The sequence below is a fragment of the Rhinolophus sinicus genome, linkage group LG10 (assembly GCF_036562045.2).
Source record: "Rhinolophus sinicus isolate RSC01 linkage group LG10, ASM3656204v1, whole genome shotgun sequence".
Classification (NCBI taxonomy): Eukaryota; Metazoa; Chordata; class Mammalia; order Chiroptera; family Rhinolophidae; genus Rhinolophus; species Rhinolophus sinicus.
Window position 1 is genome coordinate 57,203,004 of NC_133759.1, and position 18,052 is coordinate 57,221,055.

The window sequence follows — 18,052 nt, forward strand, 5'->3', positions numbered from 1 at the left end:
GTTCAAAACAATGGTTATAATGACGCTCAAAGAACTTAGTGAAAACTTCAACAAAGAGATAGAAAGCACACAAAAAAGCATAAAAACCATTAAAAAAAAAAGTCTGAAGTGAAGAATATAATGACTGAAATGAAGAATGCACTAGAAGGAATCACCAGCAGACTAGATAAAGCAGAGGATTGATCAGTGACTTGGAAGACAGCTAACAGAAAGCACCTAGTCAGAACAGCAAAAAGAAAAAAGAATCCAAAAAAAATGAGAATAGTTTAAGAGATCTCTGGGACAACATCAAGCATAACAACATTCACATCATAGGGGTACCAGAAAGAGAAGAGATAAAGCAAGGGACTAAGAATCTATTTGAAGAAATAATGACCAAAAAAATTTTCCTTAACCTGGTGAAGGAAATAAACATACAAGCCCAGGAGGTGCAGAGTCCCAAAAAAGATGAACCCAAAGAGGACCACACCAAGACACAGTATAATTAGAATGGCAAAAGTTAAAGACAGAGAGAATCTTAAAAGCAGCACAAGAAAGGCAACTAGTAACTTATAAGGGAGCTCCCATAAGACTGTCAGCTGATTTCTCAACAACTTTGCAGGCCAGAAGGAATTGGTACACAATATTCAACGTGATGAAAAACAAGGAACTACAACAGAGGGTACTCTACACAGCAAAGCTATCATTTAAAATCAAAGGACAGATAAAGAGCTTCCCAGACAAGAAAAAAACTAAAGGAGTTTATTGCTACCAAACCAGTATTACAAGGAATATTAGACTTCTTTAAGATGAAAAAAAAAAAAAAAAGATAAAAAATTTGAATAATAAAATGGCAATAACTACATATCTATAAAAAATTGCTTACAATGTAAGTCAATTAAATGCTCCAATCAAAAATATTTGATGGGTGAATAGATAAGAAAAACAAAACCCTTACATATGCTGCCTACAAGAGACTCCCTTCAGATTAAAAGACATGCACAGACTGAACGTAAAGCATTGGAAAAAGTCATTTCATGAAAATGGAAACAAACAAAAACTAGAGTAGCAATACTTACACCAGACAAAATAGACTTTAAAACAAAGGTTATAACAAAAGATAATGAAGGACCCAGTAATCCCACTTCAGGATATTTATCTGAAAAAACCCAAAATGCTACTTCAAGGGGACGTGTACATCCATATGTTCATTGCAGCATTGTTTACAATAGTCAAGATGTGGAGGCAGCATGGGTGTCCATAGAAAAATGGATAAAGAGGAGGTGGTATATGTATGCAATGGAATATTGCTTGGCCCTGGAATGGGTTCTTGCCATCTGCAGCAGCATGGATGGACTGCAAAGTGTTGTGCTGAGTGGAGTATGTCAGACAGTGAAAGACAGATGCAATATTATTTGACGTATATGTGGATTCTAAAAACAAAAAATAAACAAACAAAACAGAAACAGACTCATAGATACAGAGAACATTTTGATGGTTGCCAGATCGGAGTGGAGTTGGGGTGGTGGGTGAAAAGGGGGAAGGGATTAAGAAGTACAAATTGGTTGTTATAAAGTAGTCATAGGAATGTAGGGTATAGCATAAGGAGTATAGTCAATAATATTGTAATAACTAGGTATGGTGTCAGATGGGTACTAATTCATAGGGGTGATAGACGGAAGGTGGGTTGAAAGGCAGAGTGAAAAAGGTGAAGAGATTAAGAAGTACTAATTAGTAGTTACAAAGTAATCATGGAGATGTAAAGTAAAGCATAGGGAATATAGTCAATAATATGGTAATACTAACTATGTATGAGATTTCACAATTAAGTTCGTGAACTCATCCTAGAAAAAGTGCTACATACCTCATTGCTGAATATCACTACAGTCACCTTAGAAGTGCTCCCCTTGGGAAGCTATGCACTGACACCAGCACCTAGTCTACCCTTCAAAGCAATTTTGGAACTGTTTTTCTGGAATGGCCATCAGATCGGTCATCTGGATTACTCTTGGTGTCCTGGAAATGTCATGAAAATGTCTTCCTTTCAATATTTCCTTTATCTTTGGGTAAAGAAAGAAGTCACTGGGGGCCAGATCAGGTGAGTAGAAAGGGTGTTCCAATAGTTATTTGTTTACTGGCTAAAAATTCCCTCACAGACAGGGCAGTGTGAGCTGGTGCGTTGTCATGATGCAAGAGCCATGAATTGTTGGTGAAAAGTTCAGGTCGTTTTTGTCTAACTTTCTCATACAGCCTTTTCAGCACTTCCAAATAGTAAACTTGGTTAACTGTTTGTCTAGTTGGTACAAATTCATAATGAATAATCCCTCTGATAAAAAATTTTAGCAACATCGTTTTGACTCTTGATTTGGGCTAATGGAACATTTTGGTCGTGGAGAATTGGCTGATTTCCATTGTGCACTTTGATGCTTTGTTTCAGATCATATTGGTACACCCATGTTTCATCACCAGTGGTAACATGGCCCATAACATCATCTTGCCTCTCCAAAAGGTCTTGGCAAACTTTGACCCTCCTTTGCTTTTGTTTATTGGTGAGCTCCTTCAGGACCATTTTTGCACACACCTTTCTCATGCCAAGGTTTTCAGTTAAGATTTTCCTGACTGTTTCCCTATCTATTTCACTTGGTCTGCTATGCTTCTCACAGTCAGCTGATGATTTTGACACACAATCGATGAATTTTTGCAATGTTTTCATCAGTTTTGCTTATTACTGCTGCCCTGCCCTCTCTTAATCAGTGACGTGTTCTCTCCCCTCAGAAAAACGTTTAATCCATTTGTACACTGCTGTTTTCTTCACTGCATTACCCCTATAAACTTTGACTAACATGTCCCTGATTTCACTTCCACTCTTGCCAAGTTTAACAAGAAATTTAATGTTTGTTTGTTGTTCCAACTCAAACTCAAGCATTCTCGCGACGACACACAAAAACACACAACAACAATAATGAATGCCACGCAGCAAGACACCACCACACGTTGACAAGAACACAGCTGTGAGACACTGATAGACCAAGGTTATGAAACCTTACTAAACTGTTTGTACAGTGCTGCCAATGTAAGCGCACAGTGGCAAGTTCACTAATTTAATTATCAGACCTCATATAGTGCCAGGTGGGTACTAGATTAGTCAAGGGATTCACTTCTTAAATTATATAAATGTCTAACTATATGCTGTACACCTGAAATATAAAATAATATTGAATGTCAACTGTAACTGAAAAATTTTAAAGGTGGGAGAAAGGTGAAGGGCAATAAGTGGTTCAAATTTCCAGGTATAAAACAAATAAGTCATGGGGATGTAACATACAGCATAGGGAATATAATCAGTAATATTGTGATAGCGTAGTATGGTGTCAGCTGGTTGCTGGAGTTATTATGGTGATAACTTCTTTAGGTATATAAATGTTGAATAATTATTGTGTACACCTGAAACTAATATAATATTGTATGTTAACTATATTTTTAATAAAAATATTTGGAAAAAAACTCAACCCATTAAAACTAGAATTGGCACCCAAATTATAAAGCAAAATTCATATATTCTGATTTCTAACTCTATAAGACTCATCTTTTCTCCCCTTTAATGCTTGTTTTACAGCTGAGTTATAAAATAGGAGTATATAATTAAAACCCTCAGATCCATAATTATAAGCTCTACTGCAGCATAACTGTTGAGTCATTTGATGATTTCATCACTAATTATGCCTCTTAGAATTTCCAAATATCACTTTACCCTAAAATCTTATCATTGTTAGCCTTCAGTCAATATACTTGACTGAATGGAAAATATTGTTTATTTCCATGTGTAATCTGTGGCCTACATTGATTCATTGCACTTATTTTTTCAAAGAGGGAAAAATAATTAAACCATAGAAATAGATTTATATTTGTCATTAAATGATATATCTTTTTATCTTTCAAGGGCTACCATAAAACTTTCAAACATTATTCTTTATTAGGATTTTAAAAATATTTCCAACAAGTTATTAGAATACTGATTATTTCCTTAGGCTAATGATATAATTCCCAAAAGAAAATAAGAGTTTATTATTGAAATGACAATATATATCTAAGATCTATATGCTAAGTTTTGTCATTAACTTTGGGGTAACTTCAATGAAATCTTTTACCTTGAAATGGCAATATTAAACCTTATTTCATGGAAATACCAATTCCATCCTCCCACCTCAACCCCACTCTCATTTTTCTCCACTGTCCCAACATGCTGCTCGTTCTCAAAGACTGGGCTTATTTTCACAAGGTGCTAATCAACTATTTTGATAGACACTATAAGATACAACACAATATTTTGAAAGATAACTTTTAGGGAATATGTTTATTTCACCATTAAGAAAAGAAAAGAGGCAATGGAAGTAAAAGCTAAAATAAACAAATGGGACTATATGAAACTTAAAAGCTTCTGCACAGCAAAAGAAACCATTGACAAAATAAAGAGGCCACCAACTGAATGGGAGAAGATTTTTGCAAACAGTGCCTCCGATAAGGGGCTAGTATCCAGAATATACAAGGAACTCATGCAACTCAACAACAAAAAGACAAACAACCCAATTGAAAAATGGGCAGAGGACTTGAAGAGACATTTCTCCAAAGAGGACATACAAATGGCAAATAGACATATGAAAAAATGCTCAACATCACTAATCATCAGAGAAATGCAAATCAAAACCACAATGAGATATCACCTCACCCCAGTCAGAATGGCTATCATCAACAAGACAAATAGCAACAAATGTTGGAGAGGCTGTGGAGAAAAGGAACCCTCATACACTGTTGGTGGGAATGCAGACTGGTACAGCCGTTATGGAAGGCAGTGTGGAGGTTTCTCAAAGAATTACGAATAGAATTGCCATATGACCCAGCAATCCCTCTTCTGGGTATCTACCCAAAAATCTGAAAACATTTAGAGATAAAGACACGTGTGCTCCAATGTTCATTGCAGCTTTGTTTACGGTGGCCAAGACATGGAAACAACCAAAATGTCCTTCGATAGATGAATGGATAAAGAAGTTGTGGTATATATACACCATGGAATACTATTCGGCTGTAAGAAAAGATGATATAGGAACATTTGTGACAACATGGATGGATCTTGAGAGAGTAATGCTGAGCAAAACAAGTCAGACAGAAAAAGCAGAGAACCATGCGATTTCACTGATATGTGGTATATAAACCAAAAACAACAAAAGAACAAGACAAACAAATGAGAAACAGAAACTCATAGACACAGACAATAGTTTAGTGGTTGCCAGAGGGTAAGGGGGGCGGGGGGTGGAGGGTAGGAGATGAGGGTAAGGGGGATCGAATATATGGTGATGGAAGGAGAACTGACTCTGGGTGATGAACACACAATGGGATTTATAGATGATGTAATACAGAATTGTACACCTGAAATCTATGTAATTTTACTAACAATTGTCACCCCAATAAATTTAATTTAAAAAAAAAAAAAAAAAAAGAAAAGAAAAGACAGGTGCCGGCCCAGTGGCTCAGGTAGTTGGAGCACCGTTTTCGATTGCCACATGGGCCAGTGAGCTGCGCCCTCTACAGCTAAGATTGTGAACAATGGCTCTCCCTGGAGCTGGGAGGCTGTGAGCTGCCATGGGTTGCTGTGCTGCCATGGGCTACCGTGTGCAGCCAGGAGTGGCTGGTGGCCAGCGTGAGCGGCAGGCAGCCGGTGAGAGCTGCCGTGAGCTGCTGTGAGCGGCCAACAGTCGACTGTCAATGGTCGACTGTCAACCTAGCGACCGACTGCCTCAGCCGGGGGAGCGCAAGGCTCATAACACCAGCATGGACCAGGGAGCTGTGTCCTACACAACTAGACGGAGAAACAACGTCTTGAACTGGAGTGGGGTGGAAGGCAGGTGGAAGAAGGGGGGAAAAAAGACAAAATACATATTGGTCAAGATACCTCTCTCCCCCGCTTCTTGTTCATGACAGTCAGAGATATCTGCATTGCCTCAAAAAGCAGGATTCTTAAAGCAGAAATGAATTGAGATAATGTATTTAGACTTCCAAAATTGACTTTCAGTGTGATACACAATAGAGAAAGTCACATGCTACCCCCTCACCACCACTGAGCCAGGAAGGTTAAGGTCACACTGGCCATGGTGGATGGGATTTGTAATATGTGGGGTGTGACATGGAGTGTTGGGGTAGAGGTGAGTCCCGGGGAAACATCAGGAAGACCTCTATAGAGAAGAGTAGGGTCAGCCTCAAGTCACTGATGGATTTCATTACTGCAATGTGGGAAAGGAGGTGGGTCTTCTAGCTGTAGCCATTTTTTAATCATCCTATTGCTGACTGGCCATTATTGGGCATTCCCTAGATGCCCACTCTCCATTTTTTGTTTGAAATTCATATAGCTACTCCAGCTATTCTTGGATTGGTGTTAACAGGGTATATCATTCTCTATCTCTTTACTTTGAACTTGTTTGAGTTTTTATATTTAAAGTAGGTTTGTTTTGCAGACAAGATACAGTTGGGCCTTTTTTAAAAATCCAGTTTAATTATTTTTGTCTTTGAATTGGTGCATAAGACCATTTGGATTAGCTGAATTAATCTCTACCATGTTTGTAACTGTTTTCTTTTCATTGTATTTATCCTTTGTTTTTTTTCCCCCTACTCTCTTTGCTTTAATTGATCATTTGTAAAACCTTTTTCTTGTAGGTCTGCAAAAAAAAGCTACTTTAAGTATAAAAACTCAAACAAGTTCAAAGTTAATCCATTAATCTTCTCTTAGCATATTAATTATATGTATTTTTAAATTTTTTTAGTTATTGCCTCAGAGTTGCCAAAACACATTTTTAACTAACCTAAATGTAGGCTCAAATAACACTACATCATTTTATAGATAGTGTAGGTGTCCTATAACAGAGTATTTCCTATTTCTCCCTCCTGTCATTAGGATATTGCATCATTCATTTCACTTATCAATATGCTATAATCTTCTAACACATTTAATTTATCTAATTAAATGTGATAAATTAAAAATATTATTTTACCTTTATTTATTTCTTCTCTCATGCTCCTGCTTTCTTTATGTAGATTTGAGTTTCTGACCTACATGATTTTCCATTCTTGCTGATGAACTTTCTTTAACATTTCTTGCAGTTCAGGTATGTTGGTAATGAATTTCTTCAGTTTTTGCTTGTCTGGGAAATTATTTATTTCTCTTTTGCTTTTGAAGGGTAGTTTCAATGGATATATACTTCTTTATTGACTCCTTATTCTTTCAACATCTTCAATATTTCATTCCACTTTCTTCCTGTTTGCATGGCTTCTATTGAGAAGTCTGCTGTATTTGTTATTCTTGTTCCTCTACAGGCAAAGTGTTTTTTTCCCTGTGACTTCTGTCAAGATTTTTCCCTTTGTCTTTGGTTTTCTGAACCTTGAATATGATTTGCCCAGGGGTGTACATGTGTGTTTATATATGTGTGTGTGTGTGTGTGTGTGTGTGTGTGTGTGTGTGTGTATCCCAGGTGAGATAAGGCTCAGGAAAATTCTTTATCCCTGAAGAGTAGGTCTTTGTTATGGAGAAGGCTCTGGGTTTATTCCACAATGATTCTTTTCTTCTCTCTCTTCCAAAGACACAAGGTGAATTTTCTTGGATCTTCACTGTGAGAACCTAATGGAGTTCTTGATGGTAAAACCTATGAAAGTTATTGGCCCCCTAAGGTTGCAGTACCCAGATGTTTCTCATTCTCATGCTAGTCTGTACTCAGCCTCCAGCAACTCATCAAAATTACCATGTAAGTCTTTATACCAGTTTATGGCTCTAGCAGTTTCTGCTGCAAGTAAGCAGAAGTTTCTGTGACTCCCTGGATTCAACTGTTTCTCCAGATTTTGAAGCGCTGGTTTGCCCTGATATGTCCAAGAAAAGTAATTGATTTTCAATTTGTTCATGATAAGAGGTCCCACTTTTTTTTATATCTTGAAATACCCCCAGAACCAGAGTGTCAGGGATCTTAAAACATCAGCAGCAATATGATGCAGCATGGAAAGTTTTAGTCCTGGAACTTAGATATGGATGAAATTCACTCATTACATGAATTACTACAAATCGGGTCCTCACTTGGAATTTCATCTTTCATCATTATAACAATTCCAGAGACATGACGCATTATATCAATTTTCCACTGGGATCTAGTGTAATCTTTCTATTCTCTAGAATGCTAATTAGACATTATGTAAAATGTTAACAGGTGTTACATTTTATTTAAAATGTACTATGGAAAAATAATTAGAGCAAACATGATTAAATAAACATCTCTCTATTAGAGAACATCTCAGGGCATTTAATATGCTGTGTATTTTGAATTTAGAGGAGATATATAGATATTGTTTCCAAAAATCATTTGATCAGAGGATCTTTTATGTTTCTCATGGATCTCTTATATTTCTTAGTAGAGCTTGGGTTTTGTGGAAGCACTTTGGGAATTGATGATATGATAGGAAACATATAGGCTTTAGAGCAAAATGAACATTGATTTGAATCACAACTCCGCTGCTTATTCTTTAGGCAAATTGCTTCATCTCTATTAGCCTAATGTTCCTCATCTGTAAATTAAAGACATAATACTCTAGCTTATTGATCCATTTTTTAATATTATGGTAGATAATAGCATCTACTTCAGGAATCACATAGGGATTCAATTTTAAATAAGGATTCATGATAAAGACTTCAGAGTTATTAAAGTAGTCATTATTATCATCATACATCAGGCTCCAAAGCAGTGGTGAGCTCTTCCCCAGAATAGAACAAGCTTTTCTCTGAATTAATATAAAGGGTCAAACAAGTGAAAGTTAGTGCCCAGTCATGAGTGCTTGAATAACACATTTGGTCTGACCTACTGTGTCAGAAGGATATATGTGCAGGAGTGTGTCTAAATGTAAGTTTCCACTGCCTACGTCAACACTGAAATGTCATTCCATGTTTGGTAAAATTCACAAAGAACGTTGCATTAGCCTTCCATATACGGCCCAGGATCCAGTTCTCTTCTAGGAAAAGTATACAGCCAGGGCCAGAAGCATTTAATCTGTATGAACAAGCATTTGGTAGTCCTTCATTTGAAATGAATTACTTGCATTAGTTGGCTAGTAAGTCATTGTAATTGCATGTTAGAGGCATCGCTAAACCCTATTGGACGGTGATGCGCTTTCCACCCTAAAATGTCAACCTGGTGGGTGAGATGCCATGCAGAGCATCAAGGACGCGACTGCAACATGGTGTCTGATTCTCTCATGGCTGCAACTGCTCAGTGCTGGATTCAATGCTATAATCTTGAACACGGTGATTTGGAGGAATATGCATGATTACGTGGCTTAATTGCATGTTGTAAAGAAGCTGTGACCTTTCCAGTCCCATATTGGATGTGGGATTGTTCTATTGGTAGGAGGTTGAGACAAATGGTCGGGGGGAAGAGGAGCTTGACAACAGCACTGGTTTTTTGCATGTAATTACTTGAGTATAGTCAGTACTTTTAAAAGCCATGTGGACAGTGCCTCAAATATTAGTGACCATTTATTTGTTTAAAGAAAATATTGTGAAAGTTAAGTTGCCTTGAACAAGAACTCAGGAGCACTATCAGTAAATTGTAAGTATTGAAAGTATAGCATCAACATGTATAATTCTCTAATTTTCAGCCAATTTGGGAAAGTGATACAACATTAAAAAATAAAAACATGATATTCTTGTCTACCATCAGTCCACTAGTTGAAAATGTTAGACCTTAATAATGCCATAACCATTCCATATGGCATCAAAAATTAAGACAGTAATACAAATTTTGTCAAGTGTAAGATATTTTACAGTTTAAAAACTAATTTCAAGTCCATTGGGAGAGAAAGCAATAGGAGAGAAGACAAAACAGATACCCTTTCCACAATTTCATAGTTAACACAGAAAGGCAGAAATGTTGAATGACTTGCAGCAGTGAAGTTAGGATTTAAATCCAAGCCTCTTGGCACCAAGTTCATCGTTTCCTCGCCCTCATGGTTTCTAGAACTGGGAGACACCTATTCTGAAAATAAGTGCATTCCTGGGGCATTGTAAAGCCCGAGGATGAGACCCAGCATTTTGAAATACAAATTAATTCTACCAGAAAGCTGTATTGTTTCTCAACAGTAAGTGTGTAGCCAAGAACAAAATGAAATCGCTTGGCATCTTTTGTCAAATTACCTAAGGATTCGCTGGGCCTGCCTGCACAGGGTGGAATAGACTAAAAGAGAAGCAATTGCCCAGACAAGCCAGCCATAATCATTTTCACCTGAAGTGTCCTGATATTTGAAGCAAAAGGTATGTTTGGAACATGAATTGTGGTATAAAGGATCTGATTGTCTCTGTGGCTTTATGTGTGAATATAGTCATACATAAAACTACCAGGCACTGATATTTTCTTCCCCAAACTATAAATTACCTCCAAAACAGCATCTTCTGGATCCTGGGCTGCTGCTCTGTAAATGATTGTGCCCAAGGCAGTGTCTTCTAGGATATAAATCTCAGTAACTGCCAGAAAACATATAATAGGTATTATAAGCCAAAAACCCCTCATCCACTCCTGGATTTTACATAAAACTTAAGGACTGTGCTTGCTCAGCACAGATGTTGTTATAGGGTGATTCCCACTAATCATAATAATCAATAATAATAATAATAATAATAATAGATACAAGTTATCAAGTATCTATCATGTGTCAGGTATAGAGCTAAGAGATCTATAAATTTAAACAATAACAACATTGAACATTTTCTGATTGTTAAGCACTTGACATCATTGGGGACATTATTATTTCCACTTTACTGAGGTTTAGAAAGATTGAATAACTGACTCAAGGTCACACAAGTAATACATTAATATTGTCTGATGATTTTATTAGTTTCTGGTTTTTCCTCAAGTTTGTACTCTTTCTATTCATTTTTAAAACAGCGGGGACCACAAACTTGCACATTTACTCGTCAAACCACTCTTCCAGGATCAGGAACATTGGGGCAGTAGGGGACCCCTCGTGCACTATTTTGCCGAGCTGGCAGGATTTGTGGATAGAAAAGGCATCCACAGGCCTGTTTGGACTATGGCCAAGACACTGGCCTGGGCGTCCCATAAGCAAATGCTCACGGAGTGTCCACAAGCAACCTGGTGCCAGCCTCACTGTTTTAGAAGTCAGAAGCATGGAATTTGACCTTGGATCTGCCCTTGAGGAGTTTATTATTTGCCTAGGGGAAGGGATGGAAGAAGAGTAACATTGATTCAGCTTCCACTTGCTTGCCCAGCACTATGGTTGGCTCATTAACACACTATCGCAGGTGAGCTTCCTCAAGAAGGTATTAATATCTCAGTTTAACCAATGAGGAAACTGAGGCTCGCACAGGATTAGCACCTCTCCCAGGTTAGTGGCCACCTCAACATCTAAACCTCAAATGTTTATGTTTTTAAGAGAAAACATGAATCAGCCACCTGTGAGTATTAAATACTTAAATACATAGAAAGAGACAGAGATGAGAAAGACAGAGACAAGAGTTAGAGAAAGATTCACATGTGGTGAAAATCAGAGAGAGAGAGAAAGAGTGCAAAAAGGATATGATCCCTGCCCCCACAAAGCTTCAAACTTAATAATAACATAGATACACTGTTAATTAAATAATTACATGAATAAAGGAATCTTTTAGTACACAATAATCAAACAGATAAATGAAGTTTTGAAACACTGAGAAGTTACTTCACCTAAGTCTGTTAACTCATCTTTACAACATAAATACAAGTAGCACCTACCTCCAGTGCTAGGAGCATTCCATACACTAATCCATCTGACGTTCTTGGGACAGTGCCTGCTACGTAGTTAGTGCCTGATAAGTGGCAGCCCTTTATCATTACTTTTGTTATCATTATTCTCCTTATCCCTCATATAACCATGACACGATGAGAGCACATAGGACACGGGACACAGAGTCCACACGTATGTATCGACTGGATCCTTCTTTCCCCAAGAGAAGAGCTCTGTACCTTGGTCTCCCTGAGCAAGGGATCCACTGAAGGTGGGAGGCTCATTCACATCAGCAATCTGTATTAAAATGGTCTGTGATGCTGTCGCCCCTTGGTTGTCTTTGGCATAGATTATCAAGGAGTAGAGAGTCACTGTCTCGAAGTCCAGCTTAGGTACTCCCGTGGTGAATAGCTAAATGAAACGAAGAAGTGCAGAATAATGGAGTGAATCACTAGCTTCATAAGGACAGTTTAGATCTATAATTCCCAATATGAATCAGCATTGTTAAAAAAAAAAGAGATAAAAATCTTGTACTTAAAATGGGAAGTAAGGTGACCTGATTTATTAAAAATCTCTATGAACAGAAAATTCATACATGTTATATCTCTTTCACCCCTCCCACATTTTCATGTTAGTCTTCCTGATAACAAAGTTTATTGAGTCTCTTTCCCAACTCTAATTTGTAAGGGACCATTCTAAGCACTTAACAAACGTGCCATTCTACTCTTTTTATTGCAAATGGGGACTATTATTGGATGCACTTTACAAATGCAGAAATTGAGGCTAAAGAGTTAAGGAGCTTGGCCAAGTTTTGGAGAGAAATGCAGTGGTCCTGCCTCCATCTGACTTCACCCTCTTGTCCTTAATCATAAGCCTAAACTGCCGAGCACCTATAAATGGATGAAAAGAGAGTGTAAGAGGCCCTCCTGCCCCTCCCCCACTCAATCACCCCACATGTGTTCTAGGCTTCCTATGTGGTTTCATACTGATTTCTGAACTGCTCTCTTCAGGAATCATGTGAAGTTGAACATCCGGAGAAGTGGGTTCAAGTTCCACCTGTAGTATGAAATGGCACTGAGACTTTGGCCATGAGCCTTCAGGTCTCTAACTTGGATTTCCTGGTCCTCATTGAAAGTGTTGAATGTTCTGTCACTGATGTCCTTTCCATGTCTGGCATGATGCAGGTAGGTTAGGAAATGCTTGTTTTCTAAACGCTTTCTCATTGGTAAAGATTTTACTAAGTTGCAAAATCTACTGAAAAGGGTTTGCCAATTGTCTTTGGATGTTCTGTGTCAAGCCATGAACCCCTTGTTTATTATGATGGTGATGGTACTAATAGCTTGTATTGAGCACTTACTATGTATTAATTGCAAGTGTTTAATAGGAATTACATCATTTAACCCTGGGGGAAAAAAAACAGTGCGATTGGTACTATTAGTATGCTTATTTTACAGATGAAGTGACAGAGGCTTAGAGAGATCACCAAGCAAGGAGCAGAGGCAGGATATGAATCCAGGCTTTGACACTGAAGTCCACGCTCAATCACACTGTGACACTGAGGATACAGCTGCTTCCTAGTAACAGAATCACGGACTCTCAGAAGAAAGGGTCATCATGCCACATTGCCAACCTTGTACTAACAAGGGCTAACATTTTTTGAGCACTCTCTATGTGTCAGGCATTGCTCTTAGTTCTTTACCTTATTTAAACATAAAAGAAAAAAAACTGTTAGGGAGATATTATTATTACTCCCATTTCACAGATGAGGCAACTGAAGCTTAGATTATATAATACAGCTGGGAAAGACATGCTGCAGGAAGAGGCCAAACCTGAACTGGACACTGCCAGTCTGCCCCACACCTCACTGACCACCACGATGGCAGTAACGGCTGGGTGTTGTCCTTCCGCTGCCATAAGAAGTCAGTAATACTTTCATACGTGACAGCTCTTGTGTACTGAACACTTAGCACAGACTGACACTTCATCTCTTTGATTCATAGAGCAAATGCTATTATCATCGTTATGCTACCAATGAGGAAACTGAGGCTCAGAAGTTAGAAACCTGAGTAATACAGCTAATAAGTGACAGAGCTGAGATTTAAAGCCAGGTGTTCCTGGCTCTAAAATTTTCTTTGCTTTCCATCACATCCTGATGTTTCTGATAAGTTAATTGAATACGATAGCCTGATTTGAAAGTATATGGGACTTTCAAGCGGTAATTAAGCACATTTTATTCTCAAGGACTTTCTTACCCAAGAAGCCCTGGGTTCAGGTCGGCCCTCCCGGCTGTGGTCCCTTTGCCCTGGGAGCCCCATAGGGACAGCAACTGTGTCCTTCTTGCCCCCTAACACCTTATACAATATCAGCCTTTTCAAAAAATACTTTTTGAATTTTTAAAAATGCAAATACTAAAAAAATGCAAATGCTTCTTCTTTACGCTTTACAGTGGAAGAAGACAGGAAGCTGGTGAAGGCCCCCTCTGGTTGGTTTCTCCTATCCAGGCATAGAAAGTGTATACACAGAGGGTAACTTGAATGCCTTTTCTCATCCTGCCTGCACGACCCATTTATCTTGCTCAATGACAGGTAGCAATTTGCAGATTACATAACTGGAGCATACCTTGACTCATTGCCATGAGATTTCAATTCATCTGTGTAATCAGTTAACTTCTAGCTCTGCTATTGTTTCTCCAGGAGACTAGTTTGGTTTGGCTTTTTGTTTTTCTTTTCATTCTTTTTTTTTTTTTTGACTGCCTGCCCAGTCACCTTTCTTAAGTTCAGTCTTTTGCAAACTGAACAAGCCAGATCCTGCAAGGAATGAAGTGCAACAAAGGATAATGATATGCTAAACCTCAAATAGAACAGTATATGTCCTTTCATAATGTAATGTTCTGGAGACAGATACTAACTCACTTAGTTTTGCCTTTATCTGTAGATTTATTTCCATGATATGAAACTGTTTCATAATTGAACTGTTTCTAAGCTATCTATAGCTGGTTAATGATACAATTACAATAACATGACTATCTCTCTTATATTAGGTTGGTGCAAAAGTAATTACGGTTTAAAAGGTTAAAAGTAATTGCAAAAAACCACAATTACTTTTGCACCAAACTTATAGTTTATAGTATTATCTGTAGTTTGACTACAATGGTGCTGCATATTGAAGTATAAATGTATTTATTATAGTAAAAGCCACTGTATGTTAATTACTTGTTATGGGCCAAGCACTAAGATGGCATTTTGAATACATAGGATCTTCTTACCAGGTCCTGAGTGAGGTATTATTATTATTATTATTAATCTCTCTGTATAGGAAAGAAAACCAAAGTGCAAAAAAGTCAAGTAACTCACCCAAAATCACATTGTTACTAACAGGAGGAGCTATGGGTCAAACCTAAGTTTGTCAGACTCAAAAACCTGTGCTTAGAACAGCTATGATTTACTACCTCACAAAAAAACAAAAAAACAAAAGTAAAACAAACAAAATAATAAGCATAACTATTGAACACCCTTTGCTGCCATTTTACTGTTTAGATTTATTTTAAAAACCTAATTAATAAAATGCATGAGATAGTATTTTGTACCTAACTGAAGTTGGAAGCAAATTTAAAATCTAACAATACCAAGGTTTGGCAAAAATATTCAATAGCCACATAACAGATGTGTTTTGCCCCTCTATAGTCTGTTCTCCTCACAGTAGCTAAAGTAGCCCCTTTAAAATGTAAGCAAGTTGTATCTGTTTTCTGCAGAAGTCCCCAAGGTTTCCTAGATGTGGGCGGTAGATTGAATGTTCCCAGTTATATAGCTTCCCTGTAATCATGTCCTTTGCCATATGACTTTGCCGTTCCTCCCACTTAAAGCAGTATGTATATCTCCAGCCTAAGGCATGGACATGTGACCACCAACCCACAGATACATGAGCAAGAAACGAACGCTTATTGTTGTATGCCACTGAGTTTTGAGGTGGTTTGTTATACAGCATTATTGCAGCTATGGGTAAATAAGATTTCACCTTACTCAGATCACATATAAAAACCTAACCCTTCCCCATAAGGCTTTATAAAGCCTACCTCTGTGACCATGTCTCCTGCCATTTCCCCTCCCCTCAGCCACAGCAGCCTCTTGCCATCTTTTTCAAAGATCTTAATGTGCGTTACAAAGTGTTTTATATCATTTGAACCTCCTAGTAACCCGATGAAATCATGAAGGAGTATGATATCATTATTCCACTTTGCATATGGGAGAAGTGCAGACTCAAACCCTGGAAAAGGAGCTACAACTATTTGGTGATGTTGGGACCAACAATCTGCCCACTAATTTTTGTATCGCTCCATGGGGTTTTATCTATTTTCCTATTAAGATGTTTTAATAATATGTGAACAACTACAATCTAAATGATGGATTAAAAACATTAAGGTGGGGATGCACTATGTCTCCACTTGCAAATAGGTTCAGCCATTTAACTGATTGTGCAATAGCTTTTTGGGTCATCACTTTGGTCCCCAGTGTCTGACAGGGTATTGCCTCACACCCTTACAACTCGAAGCATTATCAAACTTTATTCACTTTGCCAATCTGTTAGGCAAAGTGCTCTTTATTAAACTCAAAACTGTTTCTATTCTTTCCATATGTATTTACAACTTTCAGTGGTTTTTCAGTTTCTACAGGAGAAAGTCTAATCCACTTAGTAAATAAAGCTCTCATTCACTCACTGAACTTCTATTGAGCACCTACTGTGGGTCAGGTACTATGATAGGCACTGGACACATCAAGATCGATTAAGACGTGACACTTGGCCTCAAGAAACCCACAGTCTAGTTGAGGAGACAAATATCTACACAGTGAATGGTAATGTAGTGTAATAAGAGGTGTAATGGAGCCTATGATGGACATTTGTCATCTGCCACCCAATCATTTCTCCTGTCCTTCTGGCAGCAGTCTCATTTTTTATTTGAGTCCAAGTTTTTATTTGCTATTCCATCTTTTTCACCACTGGTCTCAGTGAGGCTGTGCTCCCAACCAGGGTGAGACGCAGTGACGCACCTTTAAGTCAGTCGTCATATCGCATTCCACTGGTCTTCGTGATTGGTTTATAGTGAGCACATGACCCAAGCCAAGCCAATCAGATTGAATCTCAGGACTTTTGAATGGAATGCTGGGAAGTGAACCTGGCCTGAGGGTTGCTGGCAGCCATCTTGCAGTCACACGGACAGCGCCTGCCTGAGAAAGTTACTATACAGAGAAAACCAGAGAGGAACACAGTCCTTATCACGTTATTTGAATCATGAATCCAGCTGCACCTAATGTATTGTCAGATCTACTTTCTTGAAGATTTCAGATTTTAAACAAGTTCCCTTTTGGCTTATGTCAGTTTGGGTTGGTTCCTGTCATATGCAAATGGGAAAATGCTGATTCACAGAGGAAAAGGAGCTAACGCTGGCTGTGGGTTTCAGGATGGCTAACTGGAGAAGAGAAAGCCCCAGTTGAATTAAACTTGGAGAAGCAGCGCAGGTCCCACAATCCAAGCCAGGGACACAGTGTCCTGGGGAAACTGCTCGCTGGAAGGTAAAACCTGAGATGCACGACACCTTTGAGAGGTGCTTCCACCCACCTCTCCTTAACTCACCTCGGGTTAATTGCTCCTTCATACTCGTGCAGCCGTACCAATACTTGGTCTTTATGGAGGCCATATTTTTACTCTTCTAGGCTTTTGCAGATGTTCCCTCTGATGTCATGATGTTTCATTGGGTCCCCTTGAAAAATTGTTAGCATCTGACCAATTAGGTAGCTAACCTAAGTGGTTAGCTTTATCCCTCTGGGGTAAAGCTTTCTGTTTGGGTTGTTCCTGAGCTACGACGGCTCCTTGGGCCAACCTCTACCTGGCCCAGATCACAATTATAATACAGTTTACACTGATAGAGTACTGACTTAATACCAGCCACTGTTCTAAGTAGTTTATGTATTTAATACAGCCTGGGAGGCAGCGGTTGTTCTTATCTCCATTTTATAGATGACAAAAATTGGAACAGAGACATTATTTGCCCAAATTAATACATGCAAAGCCCGGCTCTGAAACCAGGCCAGTTGGCTCCAGAGTCCCTGTTCTTAGCCACTGTCACATACTGCCTCTCATGACATACCATGATTGGTCATTTAGGTGTCTTTCCACCCTACTACTTTTCGAACCTCTTAAAGCTAGGAGTCAATTCAGATACCCCTACATAAGACCCTTTGCTGGAAATCACGCATTGCTCTTAAGGACTTTATTACTC

General features: G+C 38.3%; 1 protein-coding gene across 1 annotated transcript in view; it reads right to left on the reverse strand.

The window, feature by feature from the left end:
- LOC109445755 (cadherin-related family member 3) overlaps positions 1–18,052 on the reverse strand; it is an 89,365-nt gene that overhangs the window by 63,772 nt on the left and 7,541 nt on the right. Inside the window, exons 3-4 of the mRNA XM_019728383.2 lie at positions 12,018–12,189; positions 10,434–10,522 (exon numbers count right to left, since the gene is read on the reverse strand). Coding sequence (XP_019583942.2) covers positions 10,434–10,522; positions 12,018–12,189 — 261 coding nt within the window. The remainder of the gene's footprint in view (positions 1–10,433; positions 10,523–12,017; positions 12,190–18,052) is intronic.